Genomic DNA, 27,279 nt, shown 5'->3' with positions numbered 1-27,279 from the left:
TATTTTTCCAATTCTAGATGAGGAAACAAAAGATATGAAAACCTTTTATCTTGTATATAGACACATACCTAGTTAAGTGGCAGAGTCCACTTAGTTATCAAGGTAAACTTCAACTGTCTATCTCCATGTCAGGATACTAGAATGCAAATATTATGTTTTGTATTTCTCTTCTTTGTAAACAGAACCCACTTTTGATGCTTATATAAATCTCCTGACAACTACAGGATCTAGTTAGTTCCAGGTTATAATATGTGACACATTAGTAAAACTAATTTATCCTTGAACAAGAGTTTACTGACAAGAGAGAAAAGTACAATTTGTTTTCTAATTCTGCCAATTACATCCAGCTTTAAAGGTGAATGTTATTACCAAAAAATACTAAGCTAATACACTTCAACTAGTATATGTAGGAATGTTTATGAGAATATATACTACATAAATTTTTTTTTAAATATATTTGATTTTTTTACAGAGAGGAAGAGAGAGGGACAGAGAGTTAGAAACATCGATGAGAGAGAATCATCTATCAGCTGCCTCCTGCACAACCCCTCCTACTGGGGATGTGCCCGCAACCATAGTACGTGACCTTGACCGGAATTGAACCTGGGACCTTTCAGTCCGCAGGCCGACACTCTATTCACTGAGCCAAACCAGTTTCGGCTATACTACATAAATTTTTTTATGTCAAATAATAGAGAAGATATAAGAATATGAACAGTTTCACTTCACCACAACTCTGAATCCCAACATGCAGAATAACAAAAATTTGATCAATACTTTTCCATAAATGTTTGTTTTTATATATAAAAATATAAAACAAAACTATATTTCAATTTTTAAAATTATAAATAGGAATTTCCATACAAATATGCAGGATTTCTGAATAGTTCAAATGGTTGAATGAACAGTTAAACACTTAGCATATTAGGTTTTTATGATATAGGACAAGAGGCCCAGTGCACAAAATTCGGCAGTTGGGCATCCCTCTTGCAATTCAGGATCGCTGGCTCCTAACTGTTCACCTGCCCGCCTGCCTGATTGCCCCTAACCACCTCTGTCTTGGCCCTTGCCACCGTGGCTTTATCCGGAAGGACCATATACTTTTATTAGTATAGATGATTTTTTTTTTTGCTACCTAAAACTCTTTAAAATTCTATCTACCTCCCTCTAGTTCCACTGTAATCACTTTAGTTCAAGTTGTCGCCATCTCTGGCCTGGATACTGCAACATCCTCCTCCTATTAGGTCTTCTTTCTTCTATTGTTGCTCCTTCCAATTTGATCACTATACTGCACTAAGAATAATTTTCTAATATATCTTATTAGATCTCTTACATGCTTAAAAACTCTACAGTGGTTTCCTACTATTCATAGGAAGAAAGATTCCAAATTGTAATATGATTTAGCAGATTCTTGTATGATATAGCCACACTCTCATCACAAGCCCTATCTCATGTCACTGTTCCCAAACTGGGGAGAGGGGGTGGGAAGGAAACAAACAAAAACCAGATTTATTTCAGTCCCTCAAATATACCATAACTCCTCCTTTTTCAGCATCTTTGCACATGCCATTCCTTCAGTCTGGAATTTATATACTGATCCCTTCTTTCTCCAAACCCTCACTTCACTTACTATCACCGGAACTATCTCACCATTAGAGAAGCTGACTTGCCCAGCTGGCATGGCTCAGTGGTTGAGCACCTACCTATGAATCAGGAGGTCATGGCACACTGGGGATCAGGTTGAGGGCCTGATCCCCAGTGTGGGGTGTGCAGGCGACAGCCATCAATGACATGCTCTCATCATTGATGTTTCACTCTATTTCTGTCCCTTCCTCTCTGAAATCAATAAAAATATATATATTTTTTAAAAGTCAACTATATCATGGCATGTGTTAAAATTCTCATAAAATCCTCTAATTTACTTTCATAGTACTGAAGGCATTTAGATATATATACTTGTGGTTATTTGGTTAATATCTATCTATAATAAGCTTCATGGCAACAAGGACTCTTTTTTTTTTATCTTCACCCAAGGATATTTTTTTATTTTAGAGAGAGAGGAAGGAAGGGAGAGAAAGAGAAGGTAGGGAGAGAGGGAGAAATATTAATGTGAGAGAGGAACATGGATCATCTACCTCCCGTATGCACTCACACAGGGGATTTAACCTGTAATCTAAGTATGTGCCCTAACCGAAAATAGAACTGCAAACTTTTTGGTGTACCAATGACACTACAACCAACTGAGCCACCCAGCTTGGAGCAAGGACTGGGTCTTTTTTACATGCTCTTTCTTCCTAAAAATCTAGCATACTTCTTGGTACAGCATTATGTGATGAAATATATACGGCAATTGATAGTATTTGACAATGCCTAATAGTAAGCAACACTATGATGACAACTTCATTGATAGTTGTAATATCTAAGTAAGCCAAGAAATAATGAGGTCACTCACTAGTGACCTTTCTAGTGCCTACATTATAAAAATCATTATTATGTTCAAGTAAAGGGCGAATAAAGAACCTTGAGGTAAGTAAAAAGAAAAAGCTTAAATTGTATCTTCTATATTTAGAGGAAAGAAGGGCACGTATTGATAGTTTTTCAAGCAGGTAAAGCAGTTTAAACTGCTTCTTTGTCTTAGAGCTCTGGAAGAAAAACAAAGAGCCAGGAAACCAATGGAAAGCCAACTATAATCTCTTGGGAAAAAAGGCATATAAATAAACTGGATGTATTATCAATTTGTACACCTGAAACCTATATAATTTTACTAACCAATGTCACCCCTATGAATTCAATTAAAAATTAAAATTAGCCGAAACCGGTTTGGCTCAATGGATAGAGCATCGGCTTGGGGACTGAAAGGTTCCGGGTTCGATTCTGGTCAAGGGCATGTACCTTGGTTGCGGGCATATCCCCAGTAGGGGGTGTGCAAGAGGCAGCTGATTGATGACTCATTCTCATCGATGTTTCTAACTATCTCTCTCCCTTCCTCTCTGTACAAAATCAATAAAATAGATTTTTTTTTAAATTAAAATTTAAAAAAAAGCCTTTTGCACTAAAATAAATGAATGAATGAATGAATGAATGAATGAATGAACTGGGATGATAAACATCCTATATAATAAAAGGCTAATATGCAAATTGACTGAAAGGCAGAACGACCCAGTTGTTATAATGCATACTGACCACCAGAGTGCAGATGCTCAATGCGGGAGCTGCCCCCTTGTGATCAGTGTGCTCCCACAGGGGAGTGCCACTCAGCCAGAAGCCCTGAGCCGGCTGGCAAGAGCAACGGCAGTGGTGGAGCCTCTCTTACCTCTGTGGCAGCACTAAGGATATTGGACTGTAAGAAGGTGCAGGCAATTTTCATGCTCCGGGCCTCTAGTATATATATTATTGTGTAAACTGTTGATCCCTTTCATTGTATCTAAACTGCTATCACATAAAATCATAGTATACATATTCCTAACTAGCACCTTGATGAAACCAATGCAAGGAAAAGTTTGTCATTACACTGACCACATTTCTAAGAAAATCCAAAAATCAGATTCAATTCTAGAATGGTCCTATAACTCCAAAAAATCTAATGAAATGTCAACAGAAATGTCACTGGTATGTCATTCAGATTACTTCTGGCAACCAGAATAGACTAAGAATCTCAATCTCAGGGAAAACAAGGCGGAGGTGGGAGGAATGATAGAGAAACTGTGCTACAGGATAAAGGTCAAAAACATTTTCTGTAAATAGCCAAACAAAATATGTATGGCTTAAAGCAATCTATTCTCTATCACAACTTGTAGCATAAGAGAAATCATAAACATCTATAAGGGAATGAATGTGGCTCTTTTTAAATTAACACTTTATTTTCTGTTCAATTCCAGAGAACATATTGACATTATAATACTACGGGCCAAGGATGGACATGGTAATTGTGCACTCTAATTGTTCTTTGAATTCAAACATATTGCCTGACTAAATATATCACAGAACATTTTTGATATGTCTCATAAAAGAGAACATTTTGATATAGAAAAATGTTATATACATTAAAAAAATAAGAAAATTAAATACTTACTGTAACACTGGTAACTCTGAAGTAATCATTGCTGGAGAGATCTTCCCACAATGGAGCAAAAGAATCAAGTGCTGCACAACTCAAAACTTTAAAAATAACCTCAAAGGCAATCCTGTTAATAAAAAACAAATATTTTTCCAGTTTTATTGAAAGATAATTGACAAAACTGTTAAGATGTTTAAAATGTATAATGTACAAAGTTGTACATACAATGTGATTACTTGATTTACACGTATATTGTGAAGGGCTTCTCCACAAGTTAACACGTCCATCACCTCATATATTTACCTTTATTTTGTGTGAGATCACTTAAGTTCTACTCTTTTGGCAAATTTCAATTATATGATACAATGTTATCAACTATGGAGGGATGAGGACAATTATGTGACACCATAATCAATAAAGAAATTTTAAAAATTTTTATCAACTATAGACACCATGTTATATATTAGATCATCAGATCTTATTTACCTTTAAGTAAAAGTTTGCATATTTGCACCAACCTCTCCCTATTTCCCCCAGCTCACTAGCAATCATTTTTCACTCTGTTTCTAAGAGTTCAACTGCCCTCTTTCTGCCAGGGATTTCAGATGTATGATACCATGTGGTATTTGTCTTTCTTTCTGTGGCTTATTCCACTTAGCATAATGTCCTCCAGCATCATCCATGTTGTCAAATGACAGAATTTCCTTTATTTAAAAACACAGAAATATTTTTCTGTTTTTATATCCATGTACAGAAATGCAGGTGTACGCACACATTTTCTTTACTCATTCATCGATAGACACTTAGATTATTTTCATACTTTAGCAATTTGTGAATAATGCTGCTATGAACACGGGAGTACAAATATCTCTTTGGGATAATGATTTTGTTTCCTTTGAAATTATACCAGATATGGGACTGCCAAATTAATGGTATTTTTACTTTTCATTAATTGAGAAACCTCAATACTGTTTTTTCCAGTTTACAGTCCTACCAACAATGTACAAGAGTTCCTTTCCTCCATGTCTTCAGAGCATTTTTCTCCTGTTTTTTTGATAACGGATATCTTAACAAGTGTAAAGTGATAGTATTTTTACTTGCATTCCCTAATGATTAGTGATGTTGAAGTTTTTCATGTACCTGTTGGTTATTTGCATGTTTTCTTTAAAAAATGCCTATTTAGGCCATTTGAAAAGAAAATTATTATGAAATAAATATCTCAATTATACAGACTACAATCAATCAATATCACCAGCAATCATATTTACCCAAATGAATTGAAAACTTATGCCCATACCAAAGTTTGCATGAAGATGTTTGTAGCAGCTTTACTCAAAATTGCCAAATCATGGAAGCAACCAAGATGTTCTTTAGGAGTTAAATGAATAAATAAACTGTGATATAAGCAGAAAATGAAGTATTATTTGGCACTAAAAAGAAATGAGGTATCAAGTCATGAAAAGACCTGGAGGAAGCGCAAATGCTTATTACTAAGGAAAAGAAGCCAATCGGAAACTGCTAAATACCATGTAATTCCAACTATATGGCATTCTGAAAATGGCAAAACTATGAGATAGCAAAAGGATACAGGGTTGTCAGAAGTTCCAGGAGAGGGATGGATAGGTAAGCACAGAGGATTTTTAGGGCAGAGAAACTCTCCTATGTAATAAAAGGCTAATATGCAAAACGACCAAACAACAGAATGACTGGTTGCTATGATGTGTACTGACCACTAGAAGGCAGATGCTCAATGCAGGACCTGCCCCCTGATGGTCAATGATCTCCCACAGGGGGGCAATGCTCAGTCAGAAGCCAGGCTCACAGATGCCTCTGCAGCAGTCGGACATCCCCTAAGGACTCCCAGACTGTGAAAGGGCGTAGGCCAGGCTGAGGGACCCCCAACCCCGAGTGCATCAATCTCATGCATCAAGCCTCTAGTTCTGTACAATACTACACAGCTATATGTCATGTATTCGTTAAAACCCATAGAATGTACAACATCAGGAGTAAACCCTAAGCACAACCAGTGTGGCTCAGTGGTTGAGCATCAACCTATGAACCAGGACTTCACAGTTCAATTCCTTTCAAGGCACATGCTCAGGTTGCAGGCTCAATTCACATGGGAATGTGTAGTAGGGAGCTGATCAATGATTCCCTCTCATCATTGATGTTTCTATCTCTCTCTCCCTCTCCTTTCCTCTCTGAAATCAATAAAAATGTATTTTTTTAAAAAAGAGTAAACATAAATGTAAACTACGGACATTGGGCAATAATAGGTGTCAGTATAAGTTCATTGATTGCAACATATGTACCACTCTGGTGCAGGATATTGATAGTGAGGGAGGCTGTATGTATGTATGTGGGAACACAGGATATCAGGGGTAAGCAAGGGTTCTTTCTACCTTCTGCTCAGTTCTGCTGTGAACCTAAAACTTCTTTAAGAAAAACAAAGTCTAGCCTGGCCGGCATCGCTCAGTGGTTGAGCATTGACCTAAGAACAAGGAGGTCATGGAACGATTCCCAGTAAGGGTACATGCCTGGGTTGCAGGCTCCATCCCCATTGGAGGTGGTGCAGGAGGCAGTCAATTAATGAGTCTTTCTCATCATTGATGTTTTTGTCTCTCCCTTCCTCTCTGAAATCAATAAAAATATATATTAAAAAAATAAAATCTATTTTTAAAAAGTAGCAGGGGAAGTAGGACAAAACAGAGTATTTAAGACAGGCCAAGATATAATATCAAATGGATTAACATAGGTTCAACTGGAATTCCAGAAAAAGAATGTACAGGACAGAAAAAATATTTGATGAGATAGAGAATTTGTCAAAAAATAATTTAAGATATTAAAACACAGTTGAATATTTTTATAAGCAGAATACTTTAATATTGCTAAAAACCAAAGTTAGACAAAATTTAAAAAGCTAAAGAAATAAAATTCTTCACATATCAAAAAACAAAGATAAAATTACATCCGACTTTTCATTGGAAACTATGTAAGCTGAAAAACATGGAACAGTATCCTTACAGTGCTGAGAAGAAACAAAGTGGCCCCTAAATTATATACCCAATGATAATAATCTTCAAAAATGAAATAAAAGAGTGATGTCATGAAAAATGGAGAAGTAGGCAGCTCCAAGAATAAGCCCCTCAGTGAAGCAACTCTTAGGCTGGGGGGGGGGGGGGGGGGGGAGAGGAGAGAACAAAAACAGCAGTTATGGACAAAAATCAATTTATAGAAACTAATAAAAACATAAATAAAGGAGTCCTTAACCAACAAACAAAAAAAAGAACCTATTAGCCCTGGCCAGTGTGGCTCAGTTGGTGGGGCATCATCCCATGCACTGAAAGGTTGCCTGTTTGACTCCTGGTCAGGGCACATGCCCAGATTGCAGGCTCAATCCCTAGTTGGAGTACAAGTGGGAGGCAACTGACCAACATTTACTTTCCCACATAAGTGTTTCTTGCTTGCTCTCTCTCTCCTTTATTCTCTCTCTAAAAATCAATAAAAACATACATTTTTAAAAGAATCTAAGCAATCTTCTAAGAAAGTACTGTAGGCATTTTGCTCCTGTCTACCACCCACCTGCCCCCAGCTCAATGGTGAATAGAAACAGCAGTCCAAGTTCCTGGTACATAAAAAGAAAAACATGGATCACAGTATTCTAAAAAATTGAAACTGTGTGTTTTGAAGGGCTTCCCAGCTGTCATCTTTCAAAAAAAATTTAATACAGACACTTCAAGTAGGTGCCTGAAGCAAGAGACAGTGGATGGGACACACGACAGAACAAATCAAAAGCCTTGAAATAAGGAGGCTGAGAAGGAAGATACTGTGAGGAATAAGAGCTTTAAAGGGCTATCAGTATACCAGGAAATCCAGAGTGCTACATGCAAACCCACAGATGGATGCATACTTAGAAAAACACTGAGGGAAGCATAAGCTTTCAACGCTAGTTGATCTTTGGGCTGTGTGAAATCACAAGGTAAAGCTAAGACTATTTAGCTAACCTTTGAAGGAATACCTCAGCTAAAACTAACAGTTTATAAACACCAAGAGATAACATTTTTTCCTTTTGACTACCACTGACTTGGGAGATCATTGCTTATAATGGAGATAAAATTTCATTTTCTCTACATGACAAGGATTAGTCTTTGCAAAAATAGTTTGGAAACGTCACTAAACAGATGACTACAGTCCTTAAGAGGTAACAACAGTAAACCCTGGAAAGAGGAAAGAATCAGTGTTTAGTTACCACATTATAATATTCAAAGTGTTCAATTTTTTTAACAATAACAGAAAACCGTGAGCATATGAAGAAACAGAAAAGTATGACACATTAACGGGGGGGGGAGGGTTAATGGAAATCAGCTCTGAGTAAGCCCAAGATATAAAACTTAGGTTTGCAGAAACGATGGAGAGACTTCTGGAAGAATAGAGAAAGGTAAAGAAAGAATATGTGTCTATAACAATGACAGAAAATTGCCCAATTTTCATGAACTATAGACATCTACACAGTTAAGGTAAACAAATTCCATGTAGGACAAATTCAAAAGAGATTAACACATATACAAATTATAATCAAACTCTAAAAGCCCAAAACAATAGTAGAATCTTAAACAAACAAACAAAAAAAATTACTTGTGAAATTCAAATAATCCCCACTTAAGACTATAGCCAATTTCTCATCAAAACTATGGAAGCCAGAAGGTAATAGGATGACATATCTAAAGTGTTGAAAGAAAACTGTCAAGCAAGAATTCTATATCCCACAAACTATCACTCAAAAATGGCAGAGAAATTAAGATACGCCCTACCCTATATTAAAATGCTAAAGACAGTCTTTCACCCAGAAATGAAAGGACAAGAGAAAGTAACTTGAAAGACATCTGAAGAATAAAGAACACTGATAAAAAATAACTACACAAGAAATATAAAAGTCAATATTATTGTATTTTTAGTTTACTATATGTTTGTGGTATTGCATTCTTGTTTCCTATATGATTTAAAAGACAAATACATGCCTGACAGGCATGGCTCAGTAACTGAGCATCGACTTAAGAACCAGGAGGTCTCGGATTGATTGTCAGTCACTGCCCAAACTGGGGATATGAGCTTGATCCCCAGTGTGGGGGGTGCAGGAGGCAGTTAATCAATGATACTGTTCCTATCATTCTCTCTCCTCCTTCAACTCTGAAATCAGTAAAAATATATTTTAAAAAATAATAAAAGAAAAATACATAATAATTATAGGCCTATATACATGAACACGTATAAAGATACAATTTATCACAATAACAAAAAAGAGAGGGGTGAAGATAGAAGCGAAATTTTATAACTTATGAAGTTAATATCAATTCAAATGAGATTAGCATAAATTTAGGATGTTAATGGTCAGCACCAGGGTAAATACTAAGAAAATAATTTTAAGATATAGTCAGGTTTGGCTCAGTGGATAGAGCATCAGCCTGTGGACTGAAGGGTCCCAGGTTTGTTTACCATTAAGGGCACACACATATCTGGGTTGCAGGCTCCTCTCCGGCCCAGCCCCTGGTCAGGGCTCCTGAAGGAGGCAACCAATCAGTGTGTTTCTCTCACATTGATGTTTCTCGGTCTTTTCCTGTCTCTTCCACTCTCTCTAAAACTAAATGGAAAAATATCTTCGGGTGAGGATTGATATATATATTGTCGGTTGGTCCTTCGCATTTGTAGGCTTTAAATCCTCAATGTCATAAAACTGTGGATAGAAAACAGTACTTTCAATCCCTAGTTGGGAATCCACAGGGGATCCTGAAACCAATCGCCTGTTAATATTGAGAAATTGCTCTATACAGAAAATGAAACTTGTACACTATAAAAAAATTGAACACAAAGAAAGATTAAACAACAAAGAAGATATAACACATACAGAAGACAAATAGTTAAGTGGCCAAAGTGCTTCCTTATCAGTAATCACCTCAATCACAGCTTAGCACTTACTCTTTACACTGTCTGTCCTTTTATCATCTCCTCAGTAAATCTACACATGAATGATCTAAATTACTTCCTCACCAATGCTTTTATATCACTGGTCATTCTGCAGGACCTGTCATGCAAAAGTCTAAGCCTAAAATAAATTCTACCAACTATCTTCTCTTAAGCATCCAAGTTTGTTTTTAAAAAAATATATTTTATTGATTTTTTACGGAGAGGAAGAGAGAGGGATAGAGAGCTAGAAACATCGATGAGAAGAAACACCGACCAGCCGCCTCCTGCACACCTCCCACTGGGGATGTGCCCGCAACCAAGGCACATGCCCTTGACCAGAATCGAACCTGGGACCCTTCAGTCCACAGGCCAACGCTCTATCTACTGAGCCAAATGATAGAGCCAAACCAGTCTCGGCAAACATCCAAGTTTTTATACTTTTAGGTAAAGGATCACAGAGACATGAAAATTGATACCACTCTATCCATTTTCAGGTAAAATATTAATTTCACTAAAGTAATCTTTTTACTTGTTATTTATATTGGGCTCCCTTTCCCATTGTCTTCAACAAGTATTCTAAATTTTCACTAATTGAAGACTCTTCTGAATAGCCAACTTCTATCCTCCTTGAACTTCATTTAAACAAAGAGGTAACTAGTTATGAACTATCAATGTTTTGCCTTTCCCTCACTTATTCTTTGTCCTTCAATATTACCTCAGAAAATAAAGTGCCCTTTCTTTTGGTCCATCCTTGGTCCTATTTCATTCTCTACTAACTCTTTCCTTAAGTCTACAAACCACTCAAGTGCGCTATCTATCACTCTTAAAACATACAAAACTATAGCCCCTATCTTCACTAGGCACCACACTTCCTGTTTTGTTTTTTTTTTCCTAGAAAAGCAACTTATATTCACTGTTGCCACCTTGCATATCATTCCCTCCTATCGTTTAAAAAATATATATTGCCCTAACCCATTTGGCTCAGTGAACAGAGCGTCAGCCTGCGGACTGAAAGGTCCCAAGTTTGATTCCGATCAAGGGCATATACCTTGGTTGGGGGCAAATCGCCAGCAGCTGATGGATGTTTCTCTCTCATCAATGTTTCTAACTCTCTATCCCTCTCCCTTCCTCTCTGTAAAATAGCAATAAAATATAAAAATAATTTAAAAATTAAAAAAATATATTACTTTAGCCCTAATTCTTCGCTAAAACTACTTTTAAAAAAACACTAGGAAGTATTCTATAATATAAATTATTGAGGACTTAATATTCCTTAAAGTTATTATCTTTTGCAGATACACACTAAAATACTTATAGATGAACCCTGGCCGGCGTGGCTCAGGTGGTTGGGCATTATAGCAAAGAAAGGCTGCCAGTTCCATTCAGGTTAGGACACATGTCTGGGTTGTGGGCTCAATCTCCAGTAGGGGGGTTGCAGGAGGCAGCCAATCATTCTCTCACATCGCTCCCTGTGTCTCTTTCTCTCTCCCTCCCTCTGTCTCTAAAAGTTAATTTTAAAAAAATAAAATATTTATAGGTTAAATTATGTAATTATGTATCAGGGAATTGCTTCGAACGAATAAAAGATTTGTGGTGTACAATTGAAAACAAAATTAGCTATGAGCTTACAACTGTTGAAGATGGAATATAGTTATATAGAGGTTCACTATACAAATGCATCTATTTTGTTTATGCTTAGAATTTTCCTTAATAAGCTCATAATAATAAAAAACCAGATCTCTACATTGTAGTATCCCTTTCAACTAGACCCTGGTTTTTAACAACCATAGAAGTCACTAAGACAGCAGGTTGGGGCAGTATTCCTCTCCCTGAAGCTCCAAAAACACTCCCCAATTCTTATCTTCATGTAACAGTAAACTGCTTTAACCAATGGGTTGTGATGCAACTTTTAGGTATGTTAAGCAGTTTAAAAAGTTGTTGCTGCCGAAACCGGTTTGGCTCAGTGGTAGAGCGTCAGTCTGCGAACTGAAAGGTACCAGGTTCGATTCCGGTCAGGGGCATGTACATTGGTTGCAGGCACATCCCCGGTAGGGGGTGTGCAAGGGGCAGCTGGTCGATGTTTCTCTCTCATCGACGTTTCTAGCTCTCTATCTCTCTCCCTTCTTCTCTGTAAAAGATCAATAAAATATATATATTTTTTAAAAAGTTACTAATTTTTATTTTATTTTTATTTTTGTTAATCCTCACCTGAGGACATTTTTTCCATGGATTCTTAGAGAAAGTAGAAGGGAAGGAGAGAGACACAGAGAGAAAAAGATTCATATGAGAGACACATGGACTTATTGACTCCTGAACAAGCCCGACCAAAGGATCAGGGATCAAGCGTGCAACCAAGGTAGGTGCCTTGGACCACAATCAAATCTGGGACCCTTCAGTCTGCACAGGCACTCTGTCCACTGAACAAAACCGGCTAGGCTGTTATTACTAATTTTTATAGTAGTATCTGATGGCTCTAAAATCTTTATTTCAGATCTGATTTTACTATTGTTTCCAATATATAAATTCTTAGCTGGAAAACTGAGACTTTAGTCATGACATTCCTATCATAAATTGAGCTTCCCTCTTCAATAGTGCCCCACTTCCCCGTCTTTCAAAAAAGATATTGATTTAATAAAAATTATATCTTAAAATTATGTTTTCCTCCAAATCATTCACCTAACCTGATGGAATCATCTTGTCACCCAAGCTGGAAAATCAGACATCCTGAGATCAGCCTTGATTCCCCCTTAAAACCTTGCTCATTTTAATAGTAAAATGCACAAGTAAAATGCTCCTTTCTAATCCTACTCACACTTCCCTTAATGAAGGCTCCCACTGTCCCCATGAATCTCAATAGTCCCTTAGTCTTCTTGCTGCCTCAATGCAATCCTCCCCCATCCTATAGCCAGACTGGTCTATTTGAAATGTTAATTTAATCACATCAGATCCTTGTTTGAATCTTTCAAATAACTCCCTATTACTTCTAGGATAAAATTCAAATTCCTAAACACAGAAGCAAAAATTTTTAGTGATCTAGCTTCTCCTTAGCCTCACCTCCAATCTCTCCCTGACATTTTATATGTCACCGGTGGTATCAAACTACTTGCAAACACTTTCTGTTTCACATCTTCACATTTTTGTTCATACTATTTCTTCCCCGAAATAGTCTATTCACAGTTTTGATTGTTACATGAAAAGATTCAAGTTAGGGTAAATAAACACCTAATAAGGTAGCCAATAAAATGTAAAAAGTGGTTCATTTATAAAAAAAAAAAAAAAAAAAAAAAAAACCTGAATAGAAAATAAAGATTCTGAAGTTCATAATAGCAATACAAGAATTAAAAAGTTATGTATATAAACTTATCAAAACATAAACAGGATAAACATAAAAATAGTCAACTCTTCTGAAGTTCATTTTAAAAGACTTCACTAATAATTATCTCTGAAGAGTGACTTTATGGACAACTTTTATTCCTTATTTTTGTTCCTCTGTACTTACTATAAAACAAGTATTGATAGACATAAGAACTATAAGTTTTAAAAATTATATTTGTATATACTTATACAGACAAGAATAAACTGAGTGGCCAGATTATTATGACCACCTGACATTTGTAGGCAAATTAGCCATACACTGCATCATATGGGATACAGAAGCCATAAGCCTGTTCGAACACCTTTGCTGTCTGCAGTTACCAAGATAAAACATCTCCAATTAGAACAGGAACACAAGGATTGGACAGTCAAGAACTGGAAAAAAGTCATGTGGTCCGATGAATCATGTTTCCAGTTGCATCATGCAGATGGTAGAGTGAGAATTTCGTGGGAACAGCATGAAAACATGCACCCCACATGCATGAGTTCAATCCTTCAAGCTGGTGGGGGCAGTGTTATAGTTTGGGGCATGTTTTTCTGGCATGATTTGGGCCCTTTAACTCATGTGGAACAATTTCTGAATACACAACATACCTAAGTATTGTTGCTGATCAAGTTCATCCTATCATGTTGATGGTGTATCCCAATAGAGATGGCTTCTTCCAAGACAACACGCCATGCTATGGTGCTCGTATTGTGCAGGAGTGGTTTCAAGAACTGAAGAAGACTTTATTTAGGTGGTCCCCACAATCACCAGATCTCAATCCAATTGAGCATTTGTGAGACGAAGTTGAGAGTGCCATCAGGCAGCTGGTTCCACAACCATCAAATCTCACAGAACTGGACAGTGCTATTCATTAGACAGGGTGTCAGATTCCTCACATCACCTTTCAACATCTTGTGGATTCAATGCCAAGAAGAATCACCACAGTATTGAAGGCAAAAGGTGGCCCAATGGAGTACTGATGGGGTGGTCATAATAATCTGGCCACTCAGTGTAAATTACTATAAAGTTACAAACATATATACCTGCATTTATATACCTAGAATCTAGCCAAACTGTGAAAGGCCTTCAATGTCAGTTCAGGAAAGTTAAGACTTTGAACGCTGACTGGCATAGAAACTAACCCTTCAGAACCAAATTGGCTGGCAGAGGAGGGCAGTTGGGGGTGATCAGGCCAGCAGGGAAAGGGCAGTTGGGGGCAAGATCAAGTTGGCAGGAGAGGGCATTTAGGGGGAGATCAGCCTGATAGGGGAGGGCAGTTGGGGGCAACCAGGCCTGTAAGGGAGGGCAGTTGGGGGCAACCAGGCCGGCAGGGGAGGGCAGTTGGAGGCCATCAGACTGGTAGGGGAGGGCAATTGGGGATGAGATCAGGCTGGTAGGAGAGGGCAGTTGGGGGCGAGATCAGGCTGGCAGGGGAGGGCAGTTGGGGATTACCAGGCCAGCAGGGAAGTGGTTAGGGGGTGATCAGGCTTGCAGGCAGAAGCAGTAAGCGACAATCAGGCAGGCAGGCAGGTGAGCGGTTAGGAGCCAGCAGTCCTGGATTGTTAGAGGGATGTCCGACTGCCGGATGTCCCACAGGGATCAGGCCTAAACCGGCAATCAGACATCCCCCGAAGGATCACAGATTGGAGAGGGTGCAGGCAGTATGAATTTCATGCACCAGGCAGGCCTCTAGTCATCTACATAGAAAAATAATCAGAATCTACAGATAGACTCTGAGAACTAAAAGAGTTCAGCAGGATAGCTGGATACAAGGGCAACAGAAAAATCCATAACATTTCCCTCCAATAGCAATAACTAATCAGAAAATAAACAGCATTCACAATGGAAACCAAAATCATATATCTAAAAAGGATTTTTCAACTTCAGCATTATTCACATATAGGACTGAATAATTCTTTGGCATGGGGCTAGCCTGTGCATTGTAGGACGTTTAGCAGCAGTCCAGGCCTTTACCCACTAGATTCAGTAGATTTCTCAAATTGTCACAACCAAATGTCTCCAGACAATGCAAATGGTCCTTGGGGGACAAAATTGTCCCTGATTAAGAACTAGCGATCAAGAATAAGTACTATGAAAAAACAAAGTCTAATTTTATTAAAATACACAAAAAGTTTTTATCAATGGAGAGCCATTCCATGCTCTTGGAGAGGCAACTTATGATGTGATTTCTCTTTCATGTATCAATTCAGTGCAATTCCATTCTAATTGTAGCTGTGTGTTTTGTTTGTTTTTAACTTTGTTTACAGTAACCCACTTATATAGCATTAGGCCAGCCACTATTTTTTAACACTATACCCAAATCCACAAATTTAACTCTCACAAGGGCAGAAAACTTCTCTTATCTTCATTTTACAAATTATAAAAATAAAGTATCCAGTAGTTAAGCAAGTCCAGGATCACCTTATTACTAGGCAATAGAGCAAGAATCCAACCCCAAGCTGATTGGATCTAGAATACACATGCTTTTAATCACTTCACTATCCCACCTCTCAAAACAATGCAGAGGTAAAACCCTGGAAAGATTGGAAGAGGAATGTTTGGAAAACAATTACACTACTAGAACTTAGAGGTAGTCAGCTAGATGAAAAAAATTCTGACTACCTTTCCTACTAATTCTGATAGGAATAACCATACTGGTTATTGGGATTTATCAGTAGTAGAGATATAGGTATTCTCATATTCTTCTGGTGGAGGACATAGACTAATGCAACTATTTGGAAGAACATCCTGGCAATATTTAGTGCAATGAGTATGAGCATAGCTAACTCAGGCATCCAACTCTTGAATACATATCCATAAGTGGGATATATAAGAAAATGCTCTTATTATTATAGTATTGCTTGTGATAGCAGAGAGCTAGGGGAATCACAGTATATGTAACTGCACTGAAGTAATGGTTAAGAGAAACATAGAAGATGCATACTATGTAATACTAAGAAATTATTAGTAGATTAAATAGACAAGACAGGCATAAAACAACATGAACAGAACATTTTTTTTAAAATATATATTTTATTGATTTTTTTTATAGAGAGGGAGAGAGAGGGATAGAGAGTTAGAAACATCGATCAGCTGCCTCCTGCACACCCCCTACTGGGGCTGTGCCCGCAACCAAGGTGCATGCTCTTGACTGGAATCGAACCTGGGACCTTTCAGTCCATAGGCCGATGCTCTATCCACTGAGCCAAACTGGTTTCGGCATAAACAGAACTGCATACAAATAAATAGTGTGTGTGTGTGTGTGTGTGTGTGTGTGTGTGTGTGTGTGTATCTCAAGGATGTTAAATGAATAGCTACAGTATGAGAGGAAAGAATAAATAATACAGATAAAAGGAAATAAGTAAGATGAAAGCAAGATCAATAATAACCATGAACTGAGGAAAGGAATAATTCACTCTGCATTTGAGTTCCAGTAAGTAAATTTAAAATAATTCCAAAGTCAATAATATTACAAATTTTTCTAGAAAGCAACAAATATATATCAAGACCTTTAAAATATCAATAATTTTTGATTCAGCAATTCCTATTCTTGAATGTTCTTAAATAAGAAACTGAATATATTTACAGGTAAAGGTGTCCAACTTGTACTTAACTATTTATAATAGCAAAACAACAACAGCCTGAAGACAATTTAATGGCATACAAATGGAAAATAGTTGCTTGTATAATGTTTTATGTACCATTAAATGTTTGTAAAAAAATTAAACATCAACCATTTATGATATAGAAAGAAAAACATATAACTGATGACTCCTACTATATATGCTTTATCTACACTCATTCACAAAAGAATACTGAAAAGAAAATGCTTAAAAGTAAAATTTTAATAGTGGCCATCAATGAGTTATATATTTACATGTGATTTCCCATAATTTTCTTTATATTTCCTGGTATAAAATATAGAATGGGAATGCTATTAATAATTACATTAGGTTACAGAATAATTCAGAACTACCAAAACTGCCCCAGGCAGACCAGGACTTATGTCACTAGGTCACATGAACACTCATTTAAAAAAAATACCGTAGCTTAATTTCCAAATGTCATACTGATAATGGACACACAGTTTTTTAAGAGTTTAGAAGACATTATTAAATTTCTAAAGTGTTTGTCAAAAACAATTATTGGGGATACCCTATATTTTTATGTAACCTATTATGAAAAGTTTTTCTTTAATATCTCAAAGTATTTCCTTAATAAGGAAATAATAATGCAAAGGTAATTTAGGGTGGCAGTACTGAGTAATTTTTATTATGTTATTTTTGCTAGCAAAATAAGAAAAATTTAATACAACTATACATACTAACATAGTTGTAACTTAGTGTAGCAATCTGACACTACTATCATAATCAATATTTTTACAACTCTTGACATAAAGTAGAAACAGCATTTACTTAAAATAAGATACATGTATGTCTTAGACCTATTTCCTATACTAGCTGAACCAGCTGAGTTGATTTTACAAAGTAAAATCACTTCCAAGGTGATATTAAGTTATTGTATCACATATTATATCTTAATTTCAATTCCTTACTTTTACTCTACTTACATTTGGTATTTAACTGCCAAAATTAGTAAAACTGCCCTCATTCTAGCATCATAGTTACAAAAGTAGTAGTAGGTAGACACTTATGAAAACTCCTTCATTTCAAAACAGGTCATTATTGTGACATTTTGTATGGTTTTATTAATTTTTATATGGTAGTTCCAGTTCTTAAACTTGATTTTACTTACTTCACAGTCCTTAAAATACAAAGTACACATCACCACCTCCCTTTTCATGCCTTTCACATGCCCTTAACACAATTAGGTCAGGTTCATGGGACTACCTTAAGAATTCAAGTGAGAGCAGACTCTAACTCACATAACCACAGTTAATTTAGACATTATTCCTGGTTTTACCATCCTTTCTGACCCTGCACAATTAACAACCTGCCCATGTCTCAGTCTAATGAACTCCTCTAGGTATATGCTACAGAGGGTAGGATACAGAATGCAAATGATAGCTGTGTTTTTTAAAACAATAGTAAAATTAGGAAGAGTACCATTAAAAAGCTTCCAACAGTCTTAAAAGGATTTAGAAAAGTATTTTTTCCAAAAATTTGTCTTGTCTCACTTTTATTATTCATAAAACTACCCCCAGTAAAATTGTGTAACAGCAATATAAGTGTTAAATTTTTGTGTGCAGTCTGTTAAACTTCAAGGTTTGAGAGTATTCCTTCAAAACCCTCTTTCATTTGCTCAATTCTCTTCTCAAGCATATTAGCCTCCATTAACAGCCAATCATGTAAGCTGAGCTGCAAGTGACCTGAGAGTTACCATAGCAACAGCTGCTTTCTGAAATACGTGTTATGCATTTTAAAAGCTCACAGAGAAGATACTACATCTATCAATTAACAACCAAAGCTCAATACAGCATACTACCCAAATGAAACTAAAAACTCAACTACCTTAACAGGGCAACTACCATTGCAACAAAAGGAATATTTGATTTTCTTGAACCAAAATGATATTTTAGTTTTTAAATTTCAAAATCAAGCCTATAATTAATAACACATAATAGTTGCATACCATACAAAATTGCTACAGTGAAGGAAAGAAGAATCAGGACATGTAGCAATGGACAATTAGGATAAAGAATGATTATACAGTATGCTGTAATGAACTGCTAAATTTTCATATACAATTTTACTAATGAAAAAGTTGGGCCTAAATGTGGTACCCTGTTTCCCCGAAAATAAGACAGTGTCTTATATTAATTTTTTCTCCCAAAGTTGCACTAGGTCTTATTTTCAGGGGATGTCTTATTTTCGGGGAAACACGGTAGACTGCAATGTTTCCCACATACATAGTGTGTGGGGTGTATGTGCGTGCATGACACCTCCTTCATAGATAATGAAAAGATATGCAGGCAAGTAGTAAACACAAAAGCCATTCTACTGTTTTCAAGAAAAAAAAAATTCATTCTTTTGGCAATTCATCAGAAATAGACAACTCTTCTTCAAAGTTCCTTCTCATAAAGAGATGCAGAGCTAGCCAGCATTAAGCAATGAAGTCATCTTAACAATGTGCAATTCTACAATAAGAAACATTAAAAAACAAACCTCTCTGAAAAATAACTTCAAAATTGATAATGAATGTCCATGTTTAAAGGAAAAGAGTAAACAAAACGTAGAAAATCTATTTCTAAAACTATACTCAAACATGTAATTCATGTAAATTAACAGAATGCATAAAAAGTATTGTTCAAGCCCTGGCCAGTGCTGCTGAACAGTTAGAGCATCGACCCATGCACCAAAAGGTCTTGGGTTCAATTCTCAGTCAAGGAAACCTGGGTTGCAGGTTTGATCCACAGCCCCAGTTGGGGCAGGTGCAGGAGGCATGTTTTCTATCACATTGATGTTTCTCTGTCTTCCTTGTCCCCCCATTTCCACACACACACCACACACCCTCCGTTCTCCCTCCTCCCCCTCCTTTCCACTCTCTCTAAAACAGCAATGGAAAAAATAACCTCCCCTTGAGGGTTAAAAAATAAATAAAAATTTTAAGCAGTATTATTCAAGTATTTTTTAATCAGGGGAAAAATAGCTACAAATAGGATAACTAGATAAAGTACACTGAAATTACTAATAAACATACTCCAATACTCAAAAACTGGGAAAACATTCTGAGTAACATATTTTATTTATATATATATATATATATATATATATATATATATATATATATATATATATATAAAACATTCTGAGTAACATATTATACACACACACACACACACACACACACTGTAATGTAAAATTCTATTTTGTACATATTCTAACTTTAAATTTTGTACTTCAAAGGGAGGATTTTTAAAAACTGGGGACTAAATACTATTAATTACTATGGCAGATAATCAGAAAGTAAGGTATAATAAGAATGAAAGCAAAATTTTTGAATGGCTATTTAGTGAGAGAACTAGCAACAAGTCACCACAGTAATGACTACATGCGGCCCCAGAACAACCCAACAAGGACCAATGACTGAAGTATTATTGTATTAATGAAATATTCATTATGCCTTTGTCCCAAATGCTATTCCATCTCTAAGTAGTGGAAAATGTAGTAGTACATTTCTCCTTTTAGCAGAAAAATCTCACCCTTTATTTCAACCCTGTATTTCCTATACTTACACAAACTCTGAACATAATCAAACATTGAATAAAAAATTCTAACAGATATTACTACTAACAGCTAAGTACTTCTAAGCAATTGATATGTGTTAACTTACGGGATCTTTACCATATCTCTGGTGAAACTGATTATAACACAAAAATTTAGTAACTTACCCAAAGTCACACAGCCAGTAAGTTGTGGAATCAATGTTCTAAACCAGACAGACTGACTCTATATCCCTTACCTTTAAACATTATCCACAAAGCTCATGAAAGTGACTAAAATCCTTTATCCCTACAAACTGATGTTTTTCCAGTTGCCTCTCACCCCTTCTCTCCTTAGTTTAGCTAACTCATTATTAGCTAATCTCCCAGCTTAATAATTCCAGGAAATAATCAGCTATTTTAAAATAAAAATCAAGTAGGTTAAAAACAAACAAAAAATGAGCAACTGACTCAACTATGAAGTCTAATAAAATTATCTAAGAGGATAAAATATACACAAAATGAGCAAAGTAGGTTTACAATTGCAAATAAAGTTTAATTTTATATTATTTATTAATTATTGTGTTTATTTATGTTACAATTACAAACCTATTTTTCGCCCACCCTGTATGTGATCTTTTTAAGCAAAAAGACATAAATGTATAGGTGAGTATGGTTGTGATATACACAAATAAATTATTTAATGCTTACTAAATGCCTACTGGTCTAAGACCTATCTTTATATCCTCTAACATTTAATTCTCACAACAACCCTATTAAGTACATAAAACAGGTCCTCTCCTCAAATAATGTTGTTTTGTTCAATGTTGTTTCATTATCATGTTGATGAGAAGAAAAAAGAATCAATTTCTGGCCAGGGCCAACTGTCAGTACAAAGTTAGCACGTTCTCCTCATGTCCAAATTGGTTTTCTACAGTGCCCCCGTTTCCTCCCACATACCAAAGATGTATAAGTTAGGTTAATGTGCATGTCTAAACAGTCTCAGCATGAGTGACTGTGAGTGTGTACATTAGTGCACTCTGTGGTGGAATGGTATCTTGTGCAGCACTGATTCCCACCTTTGCTCCCTGTGCTGCCGGAATAGGCTCCGGCCACCCAAGACCCTGAACTGGAAGAGTAGGTTGGAAAATAATGATCTTACTTGTTTATATTAATCTTTCTTAAAATAGCTCATTTATTTCAATGTTTACTATGTTAAGTGTTTTTGGGATCTTTATTTAGAAGTTTGGACATGTTTTTGTGACTGGAAATACACTATAGTAATTTAACACTTGTTTATATCAGTCTATGGTAAAATAGGTTTTCATTATAGTACATAATTTCATTTAAAGTCACAGTTTCCAAGAACTTACTGATGATATTAAGTGAGGATTACTATATTATCTCTATTTTAGAATAAGCAAACAGGTGCACAGCTAATAAGAGGCAGAAATGAAATTCTAAAACCTGACAACTTCAGAGATAGCTTCATTCTTAACCATAATGCAACTAATTATAATTACCACCAGTGAAAAGGGAAATTCAAGATTTTACAAGTAACTAAATACATTACACAGCCAGTCAACATGTTATAATCGTTTCTAAAAGTGATCATGGTTGCCCTGACTAGGTGGCTCAGCATTATCCCGTACACTAAAAGGTGGCAGGTTCAATTTTTGGTCAGAGAACATAACTAAATTTTGAGTTCAACCCCTGGCCAGGACATGTATGGGAGGCAAGGGATCTATGTTTCTCTCTCACATCAATGCCTCTCTCTCTCTCTCTCTCTCTCTCTCTCTCTCTCTCTCTCTCTCTCTCATCAATTTAAAAAAAAAAAAAAAAAGCAGTAAAACAAATTAAAAAAATAGTCATGGCTATGTATGCAGATTTAACAAGAAAAAACTTTTAGAAAAACACCAAAATATAACACTTTAGGACTGATAACTATAGGATTTCCAATTGAAGATGGCAGACTGAGCAAGCATGTGCCTTTCCTCCTTGTTAGAAACTTTTGTTTTTAAACAAACTCACAAAGAAAATAAATAAAAAATGTTTGCGAGCCGAAACCGGTTTGGCTCAGTGGATAGAGCGTCGGCCTGCAGACTGAAGGGTCCCAGGTTCGATTCCCAAGGGCATGTACCTTGGTTGCAGGCACATCCCCAGTAGGGGGCGTGCAGGAGGCAGCTGATTGGTGATTCTCTCTCATCGATGTTTCTAACTATCTCTCTCCCTTCCTCTCTGTAAAAAATCAATAAAATATATATATTTTTAAATGTTTGCAAGAAAAAGCATTGATCATCAAATCAAAGATTTTGGGTGACAACTAGAAAATATAAAAACAAATGAGATCAGATTATGAAAGAGTGAGCAAAGGAAACTGCAACCAAGATACCAGTTTGGGTCTTCCTATGAAAGGCATGAAGAGACTCCAAAGTTAAAGAATAGGAAGTGTTGGTGGGATATCATCAAGGATATAAATCAGTAAGTCAGTAATTAAAGAATTGCATTCCAAATGACATAGCCAATTAGGCCTCTCCATCTCTCCCAGATCAAAGAGAGAGAGCTGAGAGCAATGGCTGTCAACATCAGGATTAAATACACATGCTAGTCTAAAGCGTTCTTCAATGTTTGAAACCATTTTGGTGGATTACAACTAACTATTTTCAATGACCTAGAAAATATAAAGTGAGGTATGTAATGTCTCATGGAACTTTTGCTTGGTTATATATTTATAAATTTGTGTGTGTGTGCATGCGCACATATACTAGACTGCAATACAGAATATCTTATACTGCACTATGGATCAGTTCTGAAAGTTGAAAACTAGTGCTCCAAATAAAGTGTGCAGATCTATGGGGAACTCCTAGGGTGGTTGTTGAGGCCTAAAAAAAAAGCAGAGCAGCACTTGAGATACTAAAGCATTCCACTCCCCAGATAAGCCATAATTAGTTTGGCAACTGTGGGTACTTAACAGCCTGCCTCCTCCTCAACCATCGGGGTTAAAGCACCATTTCTCTACCTTTCTTTCCATTATCAACCCCCACCCAAGTAACATTTTAGGTATTTTCCTCTTAATCACCCCATTCCCCATAAATTTTAGCACCACACATATACTGTATATCTGTGGCTTATACATAAAAAAGGCAACTCCTTTTTTTACCCCCCTAACCAATTTTTACCCCTTTGAGAATGCATTCCTTGGAGTAAATAAGCCTACCACATGCCACAGTCTAAGGAAAGACCTATAAATGAAACAAACTTGTAGCAGAAAAACCTCATTTCAGTTACCTAAACTGACCAATTTACTTCCCCCCCCCCCACATGAGTATGAATAAACAACCAAGAATTACCAAATCTGAAGTAAAATAAACAACAACAAAAAACAAAGTGAGCCTCATAGGTGTGGTTTAGTGGTTGAGCATCTACCCATGAACCAGAATGTTGCTGGTTAGATACCTGGTCAGAGCACATGCCTGGGTTGCAGGCTCGATCCCAGATGAGGCAGCAATCCCAAGTGGGGCAGCATGTAGGAGGTGGCCAATCATTTCTCTCTTATCCCTCTATTCCTCTCTCTCTAAAATCAAATTTAAAAAAAAAAAAACACAAACACCAAAAAAAACAACAACAAAGAGAGAATAGAGGGTAAAGCTGCCAACTACAGAGGATTATTCCCAGGCCCTGAAATTTGGTCGTGTTTGTTTCCTAATGGGGGTGATCACTTAATAAGTTATATAAATTTCTATAATATGTTGTACACCTGAAACTAATATAATATGGTATGTCAACTATAACTGAAAAATAAAAAAAGTAAGTAATTTTAAAAAAGAAATCTAGTTGAGTTCCCTCAGCTGGTTTTTGAAATTTTGAGGGACTTGTGACTCCTTTTTCTATTTTAACCCTATTTTAATCTGTCTACTACTGTCTTACCACTGTATTTTTGGAGGAAATAAATTATTTCTTTAGCAGATCAGAAACTTTAAATGCAGAGAGCTTAAATAACTTGCTCATGATCACATTAACCAATAACTATTAAGTATAAGCATACCTCAGAGATACTGCTCAGTCCCAGGCTACTGCACTAAAGCAAGTATTGCAATAAAACAAGTCATAATCTTTTTGCTGGTAGAGGATCTTGTCTTCAATTTATAAAAAAACAAAAACAAAACACAAAACACACCCATCATCATCATCATCAAAGCTCAATAAAGCAAAGTGCAATAAAACAAGGTATACCAGTAGGATACACCTTGTATTCTTCCTGAAGAAGCAATATGAGCAACAAGGAACAGAGGTTGCCTAGCATCTGGAATGAAATCTGAAGACTTTCTTTGGCTGAACTAAGATATATAGAATTACATTCCTCCTCTATATTACAACCAAATCACTTGGTTCACAATTAAATTGTATTTGACATAATTACAGCAAATGCCAATGTTGACTTTCAATTTTTAAAAACAACTTATGGTCAAGCACAGTCTAAATTATAGATATGTAATTAATTATAAGCAAAGCCTTGAAAAGGTAAAAATATCACTAGTTTAAAAAATTAAAAGATAGTAAGGTAAAAAGAATAGACAGCTAATTCCCTTATCTTTCAGAACAATAAGGTAAGTGCTACCTGAAATTGATAAAGAAATAGTAATATAGGAATATGACATATGTATATAAATGAACATGTCAAGTCAGTTTTCTGAGGATTTGGAGAAGGGGTAAATATTTTAATTTTCATTTTGTACATTTTGCTGCTTTTTTAAAACCATGAACATATATCTATAACTTTTAAAAATATTTATTTTAAACACACATGGATGTGTGTCAGGTCAGGTTTTCTGAGAAACAGACATCAGATAAGTAAAAAAGTTTAAGAACTTTTTCATTGTAAAAAATAGCTATGAAGAATGAAGAGGAAAAGGAGCAGAGTGAGTAAACAGAGAAAGCCTTCAGGCTTCAGTGAAGAGCTGACAACTGTTTTTATCCTCTTATCAGTCCAACCAAAGTAGAGATAAGTAGGGAGCTTAGGTGCAAAGATTGCCCTTAGAGAAATCACATGTTGTGAAGAAATGGCTAAACCCTACTTATCCTGCTTCGATCAGTTACCCACAGGGAGCTTCCCAATGAGAATGTGGCCATGGCTAATGCTGCAGCAAATCTCAAAAGCTCTGTAGCTGAAGGCTGTCAGCTAAGGGATATCTAAGCAGAACACCTACAGGGCAGTCACACACACACACACACACACACACACACACACACACACACACTAGAGGCCCAGCGCACGAAATCATGCATGGGTAGGCCTAGCCTGCAATCAGGACCATCTTCTGCCTACTCACCAGTCCCCAGTCCTGCCCCACCCCGCCAGCCACCTAGTTCCCCTCGCTGGCCCTGATCCCGCCCTGCCACCACTGCCAGCCTCCCTGGTTCCCCTTTCCCCCTTTCGCCATCCTGCAATTGGAGACTGTGGGCTGGGGGGGGGGGGGGGGGGGGGGCCACTGAGAGGTGGTCAATGCACCTCATAGCGACTACTTGAGTGGTCATTCTGGTCTTTACACCGCTATGGAAATGTTAGAGAGCAGTAATGTTCAACTATGCCTCCTATGGTTAAGCCCTAGAGTTTTTCAGAGGTACCTCTCCAATGTAGATTATTCAGGCTAGTGACAAAAGTCAAAGCCAAACACTGAGGTTTTGCATATCTATACCACATTCAACCAAAGCAACTCCACTTTTAGCTGTTTTATATACTGCATTTCTCCTTACGAGTTGTTTGAACAAGACTGCCTTGCTAAAAAGAATTTAAAAAATAATCTATCACCAACATGTGTGTTTGGAACTAACTTTTATGCTTATGTGTAAACTTGAGCCTGCAACATAATAATTGGAAGGACAAATATCAAAATGTTTTAACAGTGGTATTACCTACTAGGCAGTAAGATGAAAACTTCTGTGCTTCCCTGTATTTTCTTTACTTTTTACAATTTACATTACAAGGATTTGGTAATTAAACTAACCTAAAATTTTATGGGGGGGGGGGGGGGGGAAGCTCTCGACTAACAAACTGACTCTTCTCAGAAATTAAGAGCTATGTTACTACAAAAAATTACTTGGCCTCTTATTAACTCATAGCAAACAAAAATCACACTTGCATACCATAGCATTCACTTCAAAAAGTGCTCTGCCATTTAAGACATAATATACATAGACTTTAATTTTTACATTCAACTGATGAAATCATAGCATTTAGTAGCCCACAAACGACTAAAACATATTACATAATTTTTTAGAAAATTTTCAATTACTTTAATACATAACTAGCAGAAATAATTTACAGTAAAATACTTCACAAATCATTTCACTTTTACAGAATCATTCAGTATTATCAGCAAGGTCTCTGGTAAAAAGCACATAACTTCATATTATTCTTAGTTTTCCCAATCACGTAGCCAAGACAGCTTCTAGTGCTCCCATATAATAAATGCAGAATTTTACGTATGAAGCCAAGGTCACCAAGCGGATAAGTGGCAATGCCAGGAAAAATACTGATTCATAATTAAGTGATTCTTAGACTTCACTGGTAAGGCACCTACAGAACTTACACTTTCAACCAGAACTGTATATTAACAGAATCACAGTGCATTCATTTTTAAAGAGCTGGGGGAGGAGGGGGGTGAATCTAAATTTCCATTTTTCTTTTTAGCAACTTGTATTTTCAAAGCAAAATCATGTATCCCAATACACGCTGGG

At 36.4% G+C, this 27,279-nt stretch overlaps 1 protein-coding gene across 1 annotated transcript in view; it reads right to left on the bottom strand.

Moving 5' to 3' along the window:
• STAG1 (STAG1 cohesin complex component) overlaps nucleotides 1-27,279 on the bottom strand; it is a 240,384-nt gene that overhangs the window by 157,351 nt on the left and 55,754 nt on the right. The window contains exon 2 of the mRNA XM_084901751.1: nucleotides 4,073-4,184. Within this exon, the coding sequence (XP_084757877.1) occupies nucleotides 4,073-4,101 (29 nt within the window). The 5' untranslated portion in view covers nucleotides 4,102-4,184. The remainder of the gene's footprint in view (nucleotides 1-4,072; nucleotides 4,185-27,279) is intronic.

Source organism: Pipistrellus hanaki (assembly GCF_964339955.1).
Source record: "Pipistrellus hanaki genome assembly, chromosome: 13".
Lineage (NCBI taxonomy): Eukaryota > Metazoa > Chordata > Mammalia > Chiroptera > Vespertilionidae > Pipistrellus > Pipistrellus hanaki.
Note: the sequence above shows the minus strand (reverse complement) of the source record. Positions and strands in the feature narration are given on the sequence as shown.